This window comes from Erpetoichthys calabaricus, chromosome 3 (genome assembly GCF_900747795.2).
Source record: "Erpetoichthys calabaricus chromosome 3, fErpCal1.3, whole genome shotgun sequence".
Classification (NCBI taxonomy): Eukaryota; Metazoa; Chordata; class Cladistia; order Polypteriformes; family Polypteridae; genus Erpetoichthys; species Erpetoichthys calabaricus.
Genome location: NC_041396.2, coordinates 255,405,114 through 255,427,871, shown reverse-complemented (window position 1 = coordinate 255,427,871; position 22,758 = coordinate 255,405,114). Strand labels below are relative to the sequence as shown.

Genomic DNA, 22,758 nt, shown 5'->3' with positions numbered 1-22,758 from the left:
TGATTTTTTGCCTTGAGTTAAGAGCCAAAATTCGAAATACGAGCCATCAAAGAGCTTGTCGCCGCACATTCCGAGGAACTGATGACGGAGGAGTTGACGGAACTACAGACGCGGCAACATACGGAGGTTCTGCAGGAGATCGGTATCGCGGAGGAGGTTACCTCATAATGTGAGATAAAGGAAGTGTTTGCAATGTGGGAAAAAGTTTCGAACTTTAAAGAAAAGAAACCCTGAAAAAATTGCAACCAATCGTGCAGCGGCGCTATTTAATGACACTTGCCCAACTCATTTCAGAAACATTCTAAAGGGGAGGACTAAACAAAGCTCCTTGGATAGGTTTCTATTGAAACGCCTTGAGAATGAAAGTGAGGAAAGCGTGGCAAAAAAGAAAAAAAGCTAGTGAAGAAGAAAATTAAGTTAAGCAAAAGTGAAAGAAAAAACATTACAACACGCTAATCGGCTTCGCCAACATATTTATTTCTTGAGATTCTCTTATGTATTAGGTTTTATTTTGTTTGTATACAATATTTGTTCATTATAAATACACAAAGGGGCTCCGCCCCCTGCTCATTTCGCTCGCCTACCCCCGGTGTTGGGTAACCCGAAATACATTGATGAATGTATGATATATTGGAGTGTAAAGGTGTAGATGACGAACAAAGGACGTATATTCATTAATCCTAATGAATGTTCACTAATAGTGGACTCATTACAGAATGCGTTGTCAGCTAATTGGCGGAATTGTTTAGCGGCCGTCTGTCATTCCTTTCTTTGCCGTTTATCTATTGACTCCGCTGTTTGAGAGGCGCGTTGTAGGCGCCTACGTTCATTAATTGTATTCAGGCGGGCTCGCTTCTGTATGTCCGTAAGTTGAGATGTTTCATTTTGGAGCTGTGACTCGTTTGGTTGCGTTGTTTGAGAAGCGCGTTGTAGGCGCCTGCGTTCATTTGTTTTATCCAGGTGGGCTCGTTTTTGTAGCCTAGTTAGTCGAGCTCTTTCTTTTTGGAGCCGTGCCTGCTTTGCTTGCGGCATTTCAGACGCGCGCTGTAGGCGCCTGCGTTCATTGATTCGGTTAGTTGAGCTGTTTTTGTTTTGGAGCTGAGACAGTTTTGCTTCTGCGGTTTCATACGTGCGTTGTAGGCGCCTACGTCTATTGTTTTTATCCATGCGGGCTCGCTTTTGTAGCTCCGTTAGTTGAGCTGGATCGTTTTGGAGCCGTGACCGTGACTCCATTAGTTATCCGTTGTCTACCGTTAGTAATATGGATAATTGCACTTACTGTTAATATGGAGCGTTTTCTGTGGTTGTACTGTTAATAATGCATCACTGCAATGTGATTCACATATGCTATATGGTTTGGACATGTGAGGATGCCGTACGTTTAATACAGAGAGTTCGTTTATTCTTACTACCCGGACCATGCTGTGTAGTGTGGACATTTAGTTCAGAAGCGCGTTGTAGGCTCATGCGCCTTCCGTACTATCTTTGTGGACCTTTGCGGACCCCGTAGTGTCTTACGTTTGACTCTGGGGTGCAGTGCAGAATCCTCTTTTCTGTGTGGCTGTGTCGTTAGTCGTTAGCTATGGGCGCGTTGTTGCTTCATGTCTTATTTACGTTAGTTGAGCTCTTTCGTTTTTGAGCCGTAACTCCTTCGTTCGCGGTGGATCACACATCACTTGCGGTTTATAAGACGCAGGCTGTAGGCGCCTGCGCACTATGTCTCCTGGGTCCATCGCCGTGTACCTGCGTCTGTGCCTTCCGGTTTACCATTCTTGGTTAGTAATATGGATTTTTCTTATGATGAAAACATTTAACAAAAAATTGGGGTGTTTTTTGGGGGGCTGGCACAAATTAATCTCATTTCAATTAATTTTAATGGGGAAAATTGATTTGAGATATGAGCATTTTGACTTACGAGCTCGGTCACGGGACGAATTAAACTCTTATCTCAAGGTACCACTGTATTTATCTATAAATGGATAAAATGCTTAATTTCAGAAGGTCACAATGCTTCCCTGCACCATAAAATGTAAAATGATCCAATTACATGTACAGACTATTCCAAATTTCAGTGATGTTCAAGCACATTAATGGCAACAGTCTCCTTTTAGCTTGAGACCAGTGGTAGCCCCAAAACCGATTTAGGCTTAGGTTTGCTGTACTTCAAGTTCGGTATGTCTCACAAGTGTTCACAATTTGCTCTAAGATAGAAATGCATTCAGTGTTGTTATTAACCATAGTAATAATACCCATAAATGTAACTTCTGTAATTTATCAGCTGAGGCACATCTGAACTGTCTGTGAAACCTTAATATCTGTTTTCGATTGGGCTCTATTGTTAAACACTCTTTGACTGTCAGAGTTTAGATTTCATGAGCTTTTTCTTGCTTATAAGATGGTTAAACAATAATGTCCAGAAGTGTTCAATTAAAGCTAATCTGAGTCTTTAATCATTTCTGCCATTATTTTCCATTTCAAAACTCTCTCTCTCTAAGAAAGATTTGTTTCATTGTAAGAGAATATCTGCAGGGATCACTTTTCTTCCAATGATAAAGAAAATTCTAACCAGAACAAGACAGATTTATTTTTTGCAACCTGTACTGTTTTTCCATCAGCAAATCTAAAAGTTCAACAGCTTGGTACTTAAATCTGCTTATTGACGTTGTTCTGACTGCACCCATTCACTGAAATATTAAGCTACTTATTCTTAATACAGTTGAATGAAAGCAGTGCCATTTACTGCAGATCCTAAAGATTAGACAACAAAAACATCTGAATCATCTGAATACAGTGTAATGTGACACTGTTTTATCATCATTCACACTGCACTTGGTTAGCTTCATATATTCAATCTTATGTGGAAAGTCTTTAGCCTAATGAAATCTATCGCATGCGTCAACCTTGGGCTCAACCTACTGAGTGGATCTGAACCAAGTAATGGCAATTTCAAATGATGCTACTTTTAACACGAGAGATTTTGTTTTTCATTGTAAAATAAGCCACATTAGGTTACACTTGTATTCCAAAGGAAGCACAGGCAAATAATGTTTTCAAATCAAAGATGTGATTTAACAGTAACTTAAAAGCAGACATGACACCAGAAATAGTCATTATTACGCAGACGATAACATTGATAGTATGTAGAGGGAAGGTACAATTTAAATGGTGAACTACACCTCAATTCGAACAAACGATGGGTATGCCCTCACTAACTCTACCCTTCTCCTCCTTTAAAGATACTCCACAGAATTTCTGAATAAAGTTACCCATACTGGTGTACTTGTTCAAGTCTTCTGCTGGTATTTTCAGCACTGTATCTCTTAATTCTGCCTGCATGCGACAGGCAGAACTTGCCTTTTCTTTTCCAAATAAGAGAGTCATCTCCAGACTGAATTAACTTCACCAGCATTCTCACAAGCTTTTTTCATTGAGAAATGGAGGTATTTTGCAAATCCCAACCATCCTCTGCTACAACTGACACCATTTAACAAGCAAACAGATCTCAAAGTTAAATCTTAACTTTATGCAAAGAGATGCAAACAAATTCAAAAAAACTATTTCCTGCTTGTGTGCACAAAGAAGAGAACTGTCTTAAAGGATAAAGTCGGTATTTTTCAAGTCAAAGTTATTTCTTCACAAACATGGTGACAGTTGTGTCATTTTACAATGAACCCTATGGTGCACGGGGCTTCAAAGAAAATAAAATCATAAAATCTTAATGAATAATGAATACATTCTCGTTTCAAGACAAGTGTGTTGGGGAGTATTGATATGAGTCTTACAAGTACACATACATTATAAATATCTGGGATCTTGACACAAATTATCAGAGGATCCCGACACAAATAATATACATAAAGAAATATATGCATTACAAATATGCTATTAAAAGTGCATCTTCTATAAAGTTAAAAAAAAAAAAAATTAAGATGACACACGTGCGGTGTAATAAATGTTAATAGCAATTTACAGGTTTCTTAAGCGCCACTGTATATTAAATTATTCAGAAAAGGAATAGAGTGGCCTATTACCTCCTAACCTGGAGTGTAGTATTAATAAGAAGTATTCTCCCGCTTACTAACCAATGAAGATACTTTTAGTAAGAAGCAGGACACATACTGAAAATGAAGGGAGGAGTTATCAGATGAAAAAAAAAACTTACATAAGCAGTATTTTACATTGTTTTGTTATGCAATCTCCCAGCATAAAAAGAAGGTATAGAACTAAAGGTGCATATGATCTTTACTGAAATCCATCAACTTTGGATATGGAATAGGATATGCTGCATTATGAAAAAGCACAAACTCTTAATAGAAGTGTTATTGCAAGATTTCCAGTAAACATGTTCCACTGTAACACTGTTCTGCAGCATCAAGTGTTCCTAGACAGAGCCTTCAACTCACCTGCCTCTGCTACCTGTGCTGGAAGTGCTGGAAGGCCTCACTGGAGTGTGCGAGTTTGTGATACCTGTGAAAAGATTGTTTTTCCTTTTTATTATAATAGACACCACCCAAGAGTCTATGAAGAATACAATTTGCATGTTACACAATGAAGGGCAGCCTGAAAAAAATATGTACTACTCTCAAAATGTAATGTGGTTATAATGTTGTAATTTATGAAGGCAGCTGGCAGACAATTTGAAGACAATTGTTAACTTTTATTTTGTTTCAGAAGAGCCTTACAGAAAGTAGTCTCTTCCACAACAGATTAAATCTTCTAACTGTAATACCCAATGTTTTAAATACTAGAATCCCTGAAGCTTGCAAAAATATTTGTAATGCCGGGCCACCTTAATTCTACTTGCACATCCTCATCACTGCATTAAATTGTGCACTGATAAGCACCTTGGCCGCAGGCAGTTAGACTGCTATCCCATCCCCCAACTGAGGCAGCTGAAGTCTGTTTATCTGGGAGTGAGGTGTCTGGAATTGAATAGGAAAATATATTATTTGAAATACAATTTTCTGTTTTGTTATGTGTTCAACATCTCCTGCCTCATATTTCCTATCATTCTACATTTACACAGATTGTTGTAGACACAGAACACACATGAAATGAAAATATATTATTTCCATGTACAATAATTTTTTTACAAATATTTTCGCAGACTTCAGGGATTCTAGAGTCATAGCAAGTATGACCATTTTTAATTATGTACTGAAATGGCACTGTAAATGGAAGGTGATTACAGACTGAAGTAAAACAAACAAAATCCAAGTGTACCTGTTGAACCTGGAGAAAGGGCAGAAGGTCCTGGAGATGGATTCATGTTACCTGTTGGAGCCAGAGGAATATGATGGCTTGCTGAAATGTACCTGCTTAGCAGATTGTCAAGTGTACTAGAGCCAGCATCTTCAAGCTAAGGAGAAAAGGAGCAGGTAACAAAGTTTTACCATATGACTGTATCCCTGATAACTTCAAAAAAAAATTCTTAACTAGGTAACAGCAGCAAGTGGTGGCACCATTCACTTGGGAAATTATTTTAGATTGCATCAACCGTGCTGTGTTTGGGCTTAAAGCCAGCTTACTACAGTAGAAGAACACTGTCTATAACATGACGGAGTAGCTAGAGAAGCATGACACAGGAGCTAGAGAAGCATGACACAGGTAAGGACTTTTCCAGAAATATCCAGCAGTGAAATACACGGCTGTTGCCACAGTCCAATCACCCCCCTCCCCCCTTCTGGTAGATAACAATGATGGTAGCATGTTTCCAAGAGTCAAAAATTTTGGTAAGATTCCAACACAGAGTGAAGTCAGTCAGTCTACTTGAAAGGAAATTAATTCCACCATACTTATATATTTTGGTAGGTACAGTATCTTTAGTGAGAACCCTCTTGTTCTTCAGGGCTTGGACGGCAGTTAAAACTTCTTGGACAGTTGGACACTCATGTAGTTCATGGACCTATGGGACAAAGGGATCTCATCGGTGACTAAAGGATCCACTTGGTTTGTTTTGTTTTTTGTTTAAGAGTTCCCAAAAGTGCTCTGTCCAATGTATCGGCACATTAAATATACAAACTACTCTTCCAACTTCAAAATGCAGTTGGCACCACAGAACACAGATAACGAAATTAATTCTGACATGCTTGCGTTGCCAATTTCAAGATCTCATTCTTCAGTATTATCTGTCAACACCCCTATGTCAAAAAATCTGATTTTTTTAAATAAAATACTGATTTTAACCAAATGCCCCTAGATATTTTAACATTAAAAAATTACACTGAAAAAACAACTTTTTTTGTTCTTGCCACTTTAACCTGGGAAACCATCCTTGTGTAGCAAAATTGGATTTATTCACACTAATCTATTTCTTTATTCAAGTAATCCATATCCTATGGAATATAACATACCAACAACATATTGTGGAAGATTATTCTCTGTTATTCTCCATCCCTCCTCCACATCCACCCTTTCTGAATGCAATATTCAAACACAAATCTATGACTTGCTATCTAACCACTTTCAAAAAACAAAGACAAAACAACAAACCTCTAAATTATCATCATCCCCCCCCCCTCCCCCAACTTGTAAAAATAAAAATCTTCAATTAGAACCTAGAGACCTTGTCAGTTAACACATGAATTTGCTTGAATGACGACAGCATTACTGACCTGTATGGGTGGAATGTCTGGAAGGCAGGGAAGATTTTCTGGATTGGTCACTGAAGGAATCAGCTCAATGGTGGATACAGAGGGGCTGGTAGGACCACGGTTTGCACTTGCCATGCTGGCAGTGGTTGGGCTAGTGGGGTTGGCAACGCTATTATGTAGTGAAGCAACTGGAAAAGGCCCTGTATGACCTGGGTTGGAGTGCTGTAGAAAGAGGAAAAAAACATCAATGTTAAAAGATTCCACATTCATCCCCATCATAGTGGTTGAGGGTTTAAGGTCAATGAGAGGAAAGCAAGAAAAAAAATCTTGTTTATAGACTTAGTGTTAAAAATACAACTCTCTCGATCATTAGCAGCATGCTTTTAAATGATGGAATTCCATATATCTACAGAACCCCCCCACACCTCCCACAGCTAACCAAAGTATTAATACTATAAGAGTACCATATATTTAATTTATACAGCTTTTACAAACCCAAATTTGATTCTGTTCTCTTGTAAAAAAAAAAAAAAAAAAACTTTTAAAATTTTTTAAACCCAGACTATTACCATAAAAAATAGGAGATGTGCAAATAGTCAACGTCTAAATGACTAGCAGAGGCAAAATGTGTCACATGAAGTTGCAGATGCAGATTTAGGTATTTCTTTTCACTTAACATCTGAGACCCACTTCTTTTTTGTAAACAAACATTCAGAAGTATAGTGCATTCCTTAGAGTTCGCTCTTACCTGTCTTTGTAGCTGTGGCTGCATCATTGGGTACTGTTGGCCATTGTGCCGGGGAACACCTGGCATTCTGGACTGGCTCTGGGCCATTCTCATCTGGTGAGCCTGAAAAGCACCATTCATACTGGCTCGCTGCATAGTTTGCATGCTGATTAACCTGGGTGGCTGTCAAGAGGTAACAAAAGCAAAATGAAGCACAACAAAAAGTGTTTCTCTCATAGAGCACAAAAGCCCACTACCTTAGGCAGTTTCTATAGAAATGGGGAGAAAATAAACACACACTGTAAAACTGAAGGTCCTAAAGAATCAAATATTTTCAGGTTCCTTTTACCAAATAACATTTCCTAAAATTATTTGCTATCCTGAGTGGGGTTATGTGCCTACCTGCTGCTGAACCATCTGAGGGGCCCCTGGCCGTGGATGCTGAGGAACATGCTGTGCCATCCGAAGCTGTTGCATTTGTTGCTGCTTGTGAGCAAATGCAGCATTCTGTATGTGCTGTAGCCTTAGTTGTGCCAAGTTGATTTGACCTGGATGTTTTCCTGTGTGGTTTGGTACACTGGCCACCTGACCAGGTCCAGGCCCAGGCCCAGGCCCAGGCCCAGGTCCAACCACCACATTAGGGGCATGTACTGGAGGAGGCTTGTTTTCAATCACTAGGTTACCTATGGTAAAACAAAGTCAAGGACTAGTTAGAACAAAATATATTCTTATGTAGGCTTGAAACCATGAGTATGAAAATACTGATAATGAACAGTTAATAAAAGGGAAAGCAAAACAGCTGTATGATATTTTAATAAGAGATTCCATTATAAAAAAAATGCCAAATGACCAGGGAACCATAATTTCACATCATGTGAAACGCACATTCATAAGTGTGTTTTATGTAACCAAATGAACTCTTGAAGAAAATTAGGGACAGCTGCATATTTCCAAGTTAATTTCCAAAGTCATAAAATTTACTGCACATAACAGTCCTTGGCTGAAACAGTGACAGTAATGTGGATGTTAAGGCTGTGCAGTATGATGTAAAATTTTGATATTTTTATACAATGTCTTACACAAAAGCATTCAGCACCCTTCAAAATTTTCACTATTCTCTGGATTTCAGAAGATATATTATGTATGTTTAGGACAAACACACATTTTCCTTGATTTACTACTCTGCTTGACAGTTTAAAATTACAACTAAAAAAACAATTCAGACATGATTAAAATTTACATTGCAGGGTATTTAAATACATTTTGGTCACAACACAATGATTTTACAAATAGAGATAGTAGAGGCTTGTTTCTTAGCACAATTTTCTTACATTTTTTTCTGTTACTTGAGCATCAGAGAATAGAATGTCACTGCCTGAACGGCATGATCAATGCACCTCATGTTATTACAGGCAATCACAGTGCAGAGCTTAGTGAATTCCACAATCCCCCTGACACAAACGTCAGTTGCTGCACTGTGAATAGTGCTTGCCCTCTTATTTTAGTGCAGTCATTGTACCTTTTTGCCATACACCTATGTGCACCCTGCACCATCTCCACGCAACTAAAGTCATCAGGCATATCACAGCGGTTTGGTCATCAGTTTCACATTCTGTGTCAAAGTCTGATGACCAATTCACATCGTCATCAATATTGCTTGATTCAATTAATGGTTCAGTTTATTCAAAAAATAGCATTACTGATTCTAATTTACATGCCAATGTGTTTTGGTTGAAGGCTGTGTCCCACTCATGAATATTGGCAAGTTACATACATTCATGTCATTTTGTAGCATGATGTTATTTCATCCAGTTGATCAGGGGTCCACGGCCCACTACCGGGCAGCAGCCATCTGACAGCCGGGCCGCGAGAGAACTGCCGGCAACGGAGACTCACTCAGACTTTTCAGAACGCTTGACGGGCGGGGCTTTGCAGTGGTGCAGAGAGAGGAGAGAGACCGAGGTGAGACAGTATTACAACAAAGTATTTTTATGGTCCTGACAGTTTCCCCATATGACACGAGTCTATAGAAATCTTGTTACTACGAAGTACATTCAGCAGATACTTTCATTACAACAAAGTGACCTTGAAATGCTTGAATGAATCATCCACACAGCAGTTAGATCTGTGGTCGCAGCTCAGTTGTGCACATTTGCACAACGATCCCCAAACAGAAACATTGTAAAAACAATTTCTTTTTTCGAACTTTCCATGTACTGCTTTTTTTTTTTTTTTGCTGTTTTTGTTTTCTCTGGGTTTCAGGGATACCTTTTGCTTATTAGTTGTCAACATTTGAAAAACATCCATTGGAATTTAACTCATTGTCACCCTCCTATAGAAACGACAGACACGAAAAAACAATAACAGTGTTAAATGTTTGTGATGTGCAACCTGTTGGAATGACAAATGCAATGCATATGTCTTTGTTATATGCAAAAAAAGAAGAAAAATCTCGGGTTGCAAACATATGGGAACTGCTGCATTTGAAGACAGTTTTTATGTGGTTCAGTGATGCTTGTTCAAGAAACATTTCTATTAATGCGGCACTCGTTCAAGAAAATGTCAGGTTTCTAAACTCTCTTGGGACCTCCGTCAACAGGACAACACGCTGAAGAGCATCCTGAAGTGCAATCACCACGTCTGTTTAAGACTGTTTATCTGTTGTTGGGGCAACAGCAGGCTCACAGCTCTACTGTGAAGCAATCGCGCTTCGTGACACACTTCAGCGTGATGTTCCCGTTGGGTGGGGGGATCCCAAAAGAGTTCAGAAACCTCACGATATGAACTGGCATTCAGGCACTAAGGCACCCCACCTTTATCCACTCTGCAGACTCAGTATCCAGCCAGGCTGCAGGAGTGCTGGATTAGCCCGAGGAGGAAAATCTGAGGCAGCAGTGGAGCAGCAGCACGTGGGGCAGAGGCAGAAGATACTCGTTCAAGTTGGCAGATAAAGTGGCTGCATTCAAAACCAAACTTGATTTATGGGGTCGACAAGTGAACATTGGGATTTTTGATATGTTTCAAATGTTACCAGAGGTTGTTAAAGATACCAAGCCAGGGCCGTCTTTCTCCCAGCTGGTGTATGATCACCTATCTCAGCTTTCAATAGAGTTTGAGCATTATTCCCAACCACAAAAGACCCCCGAAATGGGAAGGAATGGATCTGTGACCCATTTGTGAATAAGGCAGGCGAATCAACTTTGTCTTGTGCTTGAAGAGGATCAACTGCTTGAGGATGCAAATGATGGTGGCCTTAAAAGTATGTTTGAGACAACTTCAAATCTCCATACATTTTGGATTACAGTCAAGGTGGAATATCCTGAGGTTGCCACAAAAGCACTGAAAAGTCTGCTTCCATTTCCAACATCCTGTCTTTGTATGGCAGTGTTTTCAGCAGTGACAGCAACCAAAAAGAGATTATAGAGTAGACTGAACATAAGCAACACACTTTGTGTGTCACTGTCTTCCATCGTCCCCAAATGGGATCGTCTGGTTACAGGAACACAAGCTCAGGGCTCCCACTGATTCTGCATTATGGTAAGTTGTATAATTTCAATTACGATATTATAACTTAATAATAATAGAAATGTAATGTAAATTGTGTATTAAACTGCCCTACGAACCCACCCCAAATCCTCAAACCCCACTAGACGGTCCCTGGAAAAATTAACTTCTAATAAAGTGGTCCTTACTGTCAAAAAGGTTGGGGACCACTGCACTAGATGGCAGCAGAATACTGCCCCAAAGTGAATCATCACAAGTCACTGACTTAGGAATAGTTGTAATAATACAGAATTCTGAACTCAAGTCATGTTCAAGGTGAATAACAAGGAGATTAATTAGAGATTCTGACACTGCAAATTTTTACTCATGATTAATGGCTAAATGAATGTTGGTCTGAATTTTTGTATTTCTTAAATTAAGCAATATTAAATAAGTTCATACATCACTTGTCTTTTTTAATTAAATGGTGGCAGTAAGAAAGTGATAATTGGGAGAGGCATCTGATCCAGACTCATCAGCAGAATAACATTGGCTGGTGGATTCTAGTTCACAGTCTTGCATAGGTGAAGAATAAGGAACAAGCCATTGTGGATTAATGACGACGCAAAACCAACAAAGGAAGACTCAAACTCTGTAAAGTCATTCCTGTTACTGATTGTTTAACATTGCACTGCTAGCATTTGCTATTGTTGCTGGTGTCTCCCATTATTAGTACATTCCAGCAACCTGAAATTAACTGGCCTTCTTGTTGCGGTTTCTAAAGACATTATAGGTCTGTAATTAGCACTTTGAGTTGCACATGTTTGGGTTTAGGTGGTGGGGCTGTTGCTGGATAGGAATTTGTAAAACTATTTGCTTTCACTGAGGCACCTTGCTAATGTGTTTTGTTTCTATTAATCTTGTGTCAATATAATTTTATTGACCAATTTTTCTGTACATTATTGGCAGGCAGGCAGTGTGGTGTCATGGTTAAGGCTTTAGACTTCAAACCCTGACGTTGTGGGTTCAAATCTTGCTACTAACTCTGTGTAACCATGAGCAAGTCACTTGACCTGCTTGTGCTCCAATTGGAAAACCAAATGAAATGTAACCAATTGTATCATAAATGTTGTAAGATGGCTTGTATAAAGGTTTCAGCCAAATAAGTAAATGTAATTGCAAAATTCGCAGTGGATTTTTGCTTAGGTAGGGTCAGGAAATCTCCAAGCTTAAAAGTTTATTTCTCTTATTTCCTCTTATAGATTTTATGCAGTACATACAGTAGTTCTACACTGGTCAAAGCAGAGTGTTGGAACCATATTTTGGGAACGGGAGGGACTTGAGTGTGCTATATCTCATTACCAACACTAATGCAAAATTCAGATTGTGGCAAAACATCACACCGGTATACTGCCAACCTCCACAGGGAGCCTAACCCTATTATCTTCAAAACTATTGGCATTGCAAAAAAAAAAAATATATATATATATATATATATATTATTAATTCACAGAACTTTCATTGAAAATTGTTAGAATTAAAAGCCAAGTAAGCCAGCACACTATTAGTACTGTCAAAATTACTTGCAAAAACAGAAAACCTTGTAGCATCTGATTTAAAAATTACCACAATTTAATATGCTGCAGGAAAACAAAAGACTCGATCCTACTTTTTTTATAATACCCAGTAGTTTTACACTGTATAAATCCAGAGTTTTATATATAAATTTCATTGATCTCTATACTGTTTTGTAAAGTACTTTGTATCCTATAATCTCAGTAAGCTAGTACAACCCTCACTCATAAAATACTTTGGTGTGCACTAAACATTAAAAACTTTTTATTCTTGCAATAAATATGAATAATGTTAGTATTAGGGTATTAAATCATTAAGTGTTGGTTAGAACTAGGGCTGGGCTATAAATTGAATGTTTAGAGTTTTTGTTTTAAATCGATTTTAAAAATGCTTAAATCGAAAAATCGAGTTTATTCTAATGCTTCCTCTGTCACAAGTCCTTCTACACAAAACTGCAACTGTAATTCTCTTAGTTAGCACAATTGGATGTTTGCGTTGTTTCCCAGAGACCTCCAGGTCTGTACATGAACAGAAACCTACATGTCAGACAAACACTGGTGAAGAGTATTGGCTGCTAATAATGAGCGCACATATATAGGGCCGAAGACCACTGTGCGATGCAAGGTTTGTTTAAAAAAAAAAAAAAAAAAAAAAAAAAAAAAGCTGTTAAAACAGAACGTAGCAGCAGTCCAAACCTGTTCCAGCATCTGAAACAAAGGCATCCAGTGGAATGGGACTAATGTGTTTCCCACCAAAATTCCGATGCAAGCTGTAATCGCATTCCCAGAACTAATGTTAGAACACAGCCAACTTTAGCTGCCTCGTTTTCCAGTGTCACACCGTATGGGGCAAATGTGTAAGGACATTACAGATGCAGTGACATTTTATATCGGTAAAGACATGGCGCCCGTCTATACGGTAGAAAAAAAACCTGGGTTTGTTAGAATACTAAAAGTAATAGGCCCCAAGTATAGAATACCGAGCTGCAAATATTTTGCGAAGGTGGCATTGCCCCGTTGGTACAATGAAACATGGGGGGAAATCACCGTGCAGTTGAAAAAAGCATTGTTTTACTCTGCAACAACTGATCTCTGGACGAACAGAACCATGCAGCCTTACATGAGCCTGACAGTTCATTTTATTGGTGAGGACTGAGCACTGAAAAGCTTCTGCATCCGGATGTCCAACTTCACTGATGACCATATGGGGGAAACTCACCTTCAGTGCTTTGGACACAGGCTTCACAATGCCATAAGTAAGTGGGTTGTATAGCCTACTGTGCCTATTGCCAATCTCAATTAACACTAGAACCGCAGGATCACCTTTAACCATCAGCAATATGTACCACACCTTTCGTTTTTGTTAATGGGCCATCGCATCAGCATACCGCTCACTCACCCATCAAGAAAACAATGAGATGGTCAGTACATCTCACAGCAGCAGAGTTGCTGTCACCCCAAAAAAGCAGTAAAACACATAATTTAGCAGTGTTCGTCACATATTTTAGTGCTAATTTATTTAAGTATTGGTTTCGATAATACCATACTGGTAATAAAATAAAGCCTCTATTTAACATAAATACCAAAAGAACTGATCACTTTAATTGCTATTACATTTGGGTATGGACGAACTTATTATTTCAAAAAGATATACAACGTGTCAAGCAATGTTTGTGTGTTCACTTTATATTTTTTGGAGTAACAATGCAAATGGAATGACAAGCTGCTTCAGTTGAAAACAGTGCATTTTATAGTTCATTTTAAATGAAACGCAGAGTTTCCAACTTTGGTCAGCTGTCTGGATTGAGAGGTCTGCACACACATTTGCATGCATGTAACAGTTTTATTACCTTGTAAATAGTCTGTAGGGTTTGCAAAATAACCCAAACCTTTTGATGTAGCTAACATTAGGATTATACTAGAATAATATAGATTTGCTGTAAGATTTCTTGCATGAGCACGAGAGCCTGAAAGCCAGCGTCACACCAGGTGCATGAGAATTGACAACCCTGAAAACTTGTGTTTTGTTTCACTTGAGTTGATTTGTATAAAAAAAATATTACTTTGTATAGTTGTTAAAAAGCGTATTTTATAGTACTAGGATGTTGTACCGTGTTAGCCATTATGAATGTAGTGAAAAGTCAAGCAAAATGACACCTTTTAAGATTATATACAGGAGGCGCAAAGACAATTGTCCAATACTATGCATTATTACAAACTATAAGACCACCCCACAGATCTCAACAAGAAGGAACTAAAAAAGATAGTAAGTAGCTGTAAGACAACACCCTTGTAACTTCTGTTTTTCACAAACCAACAGACAGACCTACCTGAGAAGTGATACAGTGGAACCTCGGTTCACGACCATAATTCGTTCCAAAACTCTGGTCGTAAACTGAAGCAATTTCCCCCATAGACCCCTTCCGAAATGCTACTACTAGGACATGATAATTGTTTATTAAAATCTTCCATAAAAGTGCACAACATTAATACTGTAATAACCAATCTCAATGCACGTAGAAAATCTAGGCAATACGGCATACGGTGTCTTGCACCACCACCATCTACTCAAAGCACTGTGATGTTCCAACAATGATGGATGGATTAAAAGCCAGAAGTCTGTATGACCATCAGGATCAAGTGACTCCGTGAGAACCCTAACTACAAAGAGGACTATTTCATTTATGTTAGGTAGAATGCCCAGAGGGGACTGGGCGGTCTCTTGGCCTGGAACCCTTGCAGATTTTATTTTTTTCTCCAGCCGTCTGGAGTTTTCTTCTTTTTTTTTTCTGCCCACCCTGGCCATCGGACCTTACTCCTTTTCTATGTTAACTAATGTCTTATTTTAATTTCTTTTTTTGTCTTATTTTTCTTTTCTTCATTATGTAAAGCACTTTGAGCTACTTTTTGTATGAAAATGTGCTATATAAATAAATGTTGTTGTTGTTGATTGTATGTAAATACAGTTCGTATGGTCTGGAACGGATTAATTGTATGTAAATATACATATATTTTTTAAGTTTTTAAGCACAAATATAGTTAATTAAACCACAGAATGCAAACCGTAATAGTAAACTAAATGTAAAAACATTGAATAACACTGAGAAAACCTTGAACAACAGAGAAAACTAACACTGCAATAGTTTGCACTATAGCGCTACCAACTGCTGGCTAAAAACACTTTTTTTTTTTTTTAATGAGTTTTAAGCACAGGGAAAAAAATGAACATTTGAAAAAATCCGTAATTTAATAAACCACCAAGAAAAGTAACATTGCAACAATGCACGCTACCAACCGATCACTGTAAGCAGAAGTGAAAACAAAATCAAGCCCCGTGCATTCTTTAACTGCCTTCCTACCTTATGCGTCCAGCTCTCTCTTTCTCGCGCTGCCTGTGTGGGTGCGTCTGTCTCTCTCTCGCGCTTGTGTGTGTGTACACGGCTCTCTCTCTCGTGCTGCCTCTGTGTGTGTGTGTGGCGCTCTCTCTCTCTTGCTCGCTGCACAGGAAATGCGCAGGGAGAGACTGAACATGTACAAACCGAAAGGGAAACTGGCTTGTTCGTATACCGAGTGTGTGGTCGTAAACCGAGACAAAAGTTTGCCAAACTTTTTGGTAGTAAACCGATTTGTATGTGTACCGAGACGTTCGTGAACCGAGGTTCCACTGTAGACTCCACTCCAAGCATATAAGGCGCTCCATTATTTTCAGCCAAGCAATACGATACAATCGTATTTGCTCAGACCCAATAGACTGGGATAAATAACTGCAGGAGCTCAGACAAGATTTCATCAGACAAGGTTATAACCACAGAACAACAAACAGTCAAATAAGAAGAGCTACTGCCATACCCAGAGACAACCTTCTGGAATATAAAAACAAAGACAACAAGAACTGCATCCCCCTTGTTGTCACCTACAACCCACATGTTGAAGCACTTTGAAAAATTAGAAAAGAACTTCAGCCAATGCTAAACAATGACCAAACACTGAAAAATGTATTTCCTGAACCTCCCCTCCTGGCATACAGACAACCACCAAACTTGCAGCACCTAATGGTCTGAAGCTCCCTAAGTGAACCAACAGAAAATGGCACATCTCCCTGCCTACAGAAAAGATGTAAAATGTGTGCTCACATTTATAATACAGACCGTATAGTTATACCACACTGCCAACTAGAACATCACATAAAGGGATCATTTTCCAGATCATCTAATGTGGTCTACCTAATTCTCTGCATGAAATGTCCTGACACTGCACTCTATGTGGGAGAAACTGGACAAACACTCCGCCAGAGAATGAATTTACACAGGTTCCACATTAAACGTGGCAACACAGATGTTCCTGTAGCAGCCCACTTCAACAGCCATGGAAACTGTGAGAGGGACTTCAAAGTCACAGGGCTTAAGGGCAATTTCAGAACACAGCAAGAGAGAAAAGAATGGGAACTCAAACTCATGCTAAAATTTAATACATTACAACATGGTTTGAATAGAGACAAGTGTTTTTTTTTGGCCAGGTATAAGGATTGTTTGCATCTCTCAGACTGACACAGACAACCTGACTACAGATCCACATTGTATGGAAAAACATCAGAAACTTCAAAAGACTTTGTTGGACAGTTATCTTATTCAAAGATTTTGACCATACATTATTGTTTTCTCTTGTTAAATGAATCTTAGCCTGAAGAGGTCTACTTATTTTTTACATTTAAGATTTCTCACTTAAAGATTTACCAATGTTACTCGTCCTAGTGTGCATATAAACACAAGGAACTGCAGTTTCTGTATTACATCTTGCCTGAAGAAGGGGCCTGAGTTGCCTCGAAAACTTGCATTTTGTAATCTTTTTAGTTAGCCAATAAAAGGTGTCATTTTGCTGGAGTTTTCAATGCATCGTTTTATAAAATACATACTGTGTTTTTCAGCTATACGATTTCAGGACAGAGCAGCCACTCTTTTAGGGACATTACGGATATTTCTATGAGGGTGTCAGATTTGCTGCTGTTATTAAATAACATTAATTAATTAGAAATTTTTAACTTTATATTAATCTGAGACAAAAAACAACTAATTCATTGTATGGCTGTTTCACATATTGTATACCATTATTTTGTTTGGATCAAATAGTCTCAGACATATGTTAGTCATTTGGTGCTGTTCTTGTTCTGCACTTTAATTGAAGAATGTTTAACATTGTGTTATTGTTGCACTGCTACACAATGTTGGGGGAAAAAGCACACTGAAGACCTTTCTTATTTGTTATTTACAGTTGTGCTTGAAAGTTTGTGAATCCTTTAGAATTTTCTATATTTCTGCCTAAATATGACCTAAAACATCATCAGATTTTCACACAAGTCCTAAAATTAGATAAAGAGAACCCAGCTAAACAAATGTGAGAAAAATATACTTGGTCATTTATTTATTGAGGAAAATGATCGAATATTACATATTTGTGAGTGGCAAAAGTATGTGAACCTCTAGGATTAGCAGTTAGTTTGAAGGTGAAATTAGAGTCAGGTGTTTTCAATCAATGGGATGACAATCAGGTGGGAGTGGGCACCCTGTGTTATTTACAGAGCAGGGATCTATCAAAGTTTGCTCTTCACAACACATGTTTGTGGAAGTGTATCATGGCACGAACAAAGGAGATTTCTGAGGATCTCAGAAAAAGAGTTGTTGATGCTCATCAGGCTGGAAAAGGTTACAAAACCATCCCTAAAGAGTTTGGACTCCACCAATCCAAAATCAGACAGATTGTGTACAAATGGAGGAAATTCAAGACCATTGTTACCTTCCCCAGGAGTGGTCGACCAACAAAGATCACTCCAAGAGCAAGGCGTGTAATAGTCGGCGAGGTCACAAAGGACCCCAGGGTAACTTCTAAGCAACTGAAGGCCTCTCTCACATTGGCTAATGTTCATGTTCATGAGTCCACCATCAGGAGAACACTGAACAACAATGGTGTGCATGGTAGGGTTGCAAGGAGAAAGCCACTGCTCTCCAAAAAAAACATTGCTGCTCATCTGCAGTTTGCTAAAGATGATATGGACAAACCAAAAGGCTATTGGAAGAATGTTTTGTGGATGGATGAGACCAAAATAGAACCTTTTGGTTTAAATGAAAAGCGTTATGTTTGGAGAAAGGAAAACACTGCATTCCAGCATAAGAATCTTATCCCATCTGTGAAATATGGTGGTGGTAGTATCATGGTTTGGGCCTGGTTTGCTGCATCTGGGCCAGGATGGCTTGCCTTCATTGATGGAACAATGAATTCTGAATTATATCAGAGAATTTTAAAGGAAAATGTCAGGATATCTGTCCATGAACTGAATCTCAAGAGAAGGTGGGTCATGCAGCAAGACAACGACCCTAAGCACACAAGTCGTTCTAGCAAAGAATGGTTAAAGAAGAATAAAGTTAATGTTTTGGAATGACCAAGTCAAAGTCCTGACCTTAACTCTTTTAGGGCGGATGTCGACTTTTGTCGACAGGAGGGGTTGAAGGCGAATGTCGACAAAAGTCGACATCCAGGGATAGATGGCGACAATCAGCTGTTAATGGCGACAAATCTCACTGTCACGTCACAGGCATTCCCTCTGTGCTTGGAGGAATGCTAGACTCGTTGACTCGGCAACTAAACCTTGCGTGTGCGTGAGTTGCGAAATGTAAACAATGGCAAGATGGCATCGACATGTGAAAAGGGAGCGAAGCAAGTGCAGAAAAGAAAACACTCGGCAGACGATGTTTTGCACATTATCGCGGAGTCGGACTCTTGATTTTTCAGAATCTGACTTTATTTGGCAGTGATCAGGAGATCGAGCAAGAGAGTGAGAAGCCGGCATCAGCTGATCAGACACCAGCCGATGCCGCGCCAGCGGATCTGCTGCCAGTTGAGTGCCTTCGCGCAGCCGATGCATCTATGGCAAGGTTCGCATGGGATAAATACACAGACATTGATCCGTTGAGAGCCGATCTGGCTACCGGAATTTACAAGACGGCATGGCTTGCTGTTGGACACGACAGATCACCAGCTGCTGTACTTCAGGCTGCTCTCTCCTGATGCTGCTTTTCAGCTACTGTCAGACGAGACAAACAGGTAGGCAGAGAATTTTTTTTGAATCGCGGGCTGCGTTTGCATTGCATTCTCGTTTTTCAAAGTGGAAACCCACAACAAAAGACGAGATGAAGCGCACTGTGGCATTACAAATAGAGATGGGACAGAACTGGTGATATAACTTCAGGGAGCATTGGTCCAAACGTGTTTTGTCCCCTGGTGGCTTTGGACAGGTTATGCAGCGTGGTGATAGGTACGTGCTGCTGCAAAGTTTTATTCACTTCTGTAATAAACAGAAGCAAATCCCATGGGGTGAGCCAGGCTATAATGCCATACATAAAGTTCATAAAGTTTCAGAAGATGAAAAGAAGTGACAATACGGTTTTCATGCAGGCAGAAAACTTGGTGGCAGTGGCATGGCACGATGGCAAATGGGTGACTTGTCTCTTTACAGTACACACTAACAATATATGTGAGAAAGTGCAGCAACAGACAATTGAAAAATAGGCACCAAAGCAACACATATTGTAAGGAGTGCAATGTGGCTATGACTGAAATTGGCTGCTTTAAGCGAGATAAGACTTTGCTGAGTAAAATGTATGTGATATGTATGTAAAATCATAGAGTATGCAGGCTCACACAACATGCAAGACCGTAACATTTGTCAAAAGTAAATATTTTTTGTTGATTTGATATGTTAAACAATTGCTTTGTGTTCTTTTTTAAAAACTGTTAGTTTTTGGAAAAATATTCAGCCCTGGGAGAAAAGAAACAAAAAAAAAATTAGCCCTAAAAGAGTTAATCCAATCGAAATGTTGTGGAAGGACCTGAAGCGAGCAGTTAATGTGAGGAAACCCACCAACATCCCAGAGTTGAAGCTGTTCTGTACGGAGGAATGGGCTAAAATTCCTCCAAGCCGGTGTGCAGGACTGACCTGCAGTTACCGGAAACGTTTAGTTGCAGTTATTGCTGAAAGGGTACTGAAAACAAAAGTTCACATACTTTGCCACTTACAAATATGTAATATTCGATCATTTTCCTTAATAAACAAATGACCAAGTATAATATTTTGGTCTCATTTGTTTAACTGGTTTCTCTTTATCTACTTGTTGGTCTTGAGTGAAAATCTGATGATGTTTTAGGTCATATTTAGGCAGAAATATAGAAAATTCTAAAGGGTTCACAAACTTTCAAGCACAACTGTATAATTTATTTTATTACCTGCCCACGGTGCTTTATTTTATGTAAACGAATTTTAATTTATTTGTTAAATTAATTTTTCTGCATTTTATGTTTTTTATATTTAATATTTATTTAATATTTAATTTTTGTAACACCGCTGAAGTGTAGCTTTTTTGTGTTGTTTCCATATACAGTTATCCCTCGCTATATCGCGCTTCGCCTTTCGCGGCTTCACTCTATCGCGGATTTTATATGTAAGCATATTTAAATATATATCGCGGATTTTTTGCTGGTTCGCGGATTTCTGAGGACAACGGGTCTTTTAATTTCTGGTACATGCTTCCTCAGTTGGTTTGCCCAGTTGATTTCATACAAGGGACGCTATTGGCAGATGGCTGAGAAGCTACCCAACTTACTTTTCTTTCTCTCTCTCTTGCGCTGACTATCTGTGATCCTGACGTAGGGGGTGTGAGCAGGGGGGCTGTTCGCACACCTAGACGATATGGACGCTCGTCTAAAAATGCTGAAAGATTATCTTCACGTTGCTACCTTCTGTGTGCAGCTTTTAAGTATGCTGCATGGTGCTTCGCATACTTAAAAGCTCAAAGGGCACGTATTGATTTTTGACTTTGTTTTTCTCTCTCTCTCTCTCTGCTCCTGACGGAGGGGGTGTGAGCTTCCGCCTTCAACAGCTTTGTGCCGCGGTGCTACGCATACTTAAGAGCCAAACAGCCCTATTGATTTGTTTGTTTTCTCTGTCTTTATGACAGTCTCTGCTCCTGACGCACACTCCTTTGAAGAGGTAGATATGTTTGCATTCTTTTAATTGTGAGACAGAACTGTCATCTCTGTCTTGTCATGGAGCACAGTTTAAACTTTTGAAAAAGAGACAAATGTTTGTTTGCAGTGTTTGAATAACGTTCCTGTCTCTCTACAACCTCCTGTGTTTCTGCGCAAATCTGTGACCCAAGCATGACAATATAAAAATAACCATATAAACATATGGTTTCTACTTCGCGGATTTTCTTATTTCGCGGGTGGCTCTGGAACGCAACCCCCGCGATGGAGGAGGGATTACTGTAGTTTCAACACAAAGGAAACTATTTTTGAGTTCTGCTTTGTCTTGAGTTCATGTAAAAAAAAAAAAAAATCCACTAAAATTGAAAATTGTCCATAACACTGAAAAGAGAAGGGAAAAAAATTTTTTAAAATTTTTTGCCCATATCACCCAGCCCTAGCTAGAAATATAAAACTGAGTGAACAGATAACTCTATTAAAAAATACAAGGTTTCATTTTTATGAATGATTTTGTGGCTTGCATTTTGGCTATTGGCAGTTAAATGTACAAACAGAACCATTTTTTTTAAATATGCTACTTTAAATTTATTTTTTCATTCCAATTTAAATATTAATTTTGCTACATTTAATAATATGTGTAACATAAAAAAACATAAGGTATTTAAAAGAAATATCTAATTGATATCCATGCAAGATTCTTAATAACATATTTTTAAGGAGAAAAACACTATGTAATTTGTACAGGGACATGGTCTCTTCATATGTATGCACTTACTATATCATGTGAGAGAATAATTTGGAGGTAAAAATACTTGAGCATTTTGGTTTGCAGTGCACACTGAAATATACCATAAGAATCTGTTTAAAGAAATATCATGAAGAGAACTACTTATGTGGTTAAGTAAATAAAAGACAAGAATGAATTAGGTGAACGGTTGATGTAATACATAAAATGTACTATGATTAAGAGATCAGCAGATGTCCTGTAAACAACAAGACTAGACATTCACAGATTTCAAGGATAAACTGAACCTAAGAGAGGTGAGAAGAGAAAGAGTATAATAGAATAGACTTTAATTTGGATGTAAGCCAATGAACAAATCTGAGTAAATGTATGCATTAATCAGCCTTTGCTGTGTAAACTTACGTTATTTATAAAACAGACCTCTGCCATTATTATTTTGACCATTCTGTAACAGACTACTGTGATAAAATGTTCCCTCATTTGTTGGAGAGTAATAAAAAACATAATTGATAAGCTTCCCCCTGCATGGTTCGTGTTTCAAAGAGGTTTTATTGAAGACAAGATTGTTTCTTTAATTATATTTCCAATACGATTTCTACCACA

General features: G+C 38.6%; 1 protein-coding gene across 2 annotated transcripts in view; it reads right to left on the bottom strand.

The window, feature by feature from the left end:
* Positions 1 to 22,758, bottom strand: part of trim33 (tripartite motif containing 33) — a 180,446-nt gene that overhangs the window by 48,856 nt on the left and 108,832 nt on the right. For both annotated transcript variants that reach the window (XM_051925147.1, XM_028798092.2), the window contains exons 9-13: positions 7,723 to 8,003; positions 7,342 to 7,503; positions 6,615 to 6,815; positions 5,224 to 5,359; positions 4,404 to 4,467 (exon numbers count right to left, since the gene is read on the bottom strand). In XM_051925147.1, the coding sequence (XP_051781107.1) occupies positions 4,404 to 4,467; positions 5,224 to 5,359; positions 6,615 to 6,815; positions 7,342 to 7,503; positions 7,723 to 8,003 (844 nt within the window). The remainder of the gene's footprint in view (positions 1 to 4,403; positions 4,468 to 5,223; positions 5,360 to 6,614; positions 6,816 to 7,341; positions 7,504 to 7,722; positions 8,004 to 22,758) is intronic.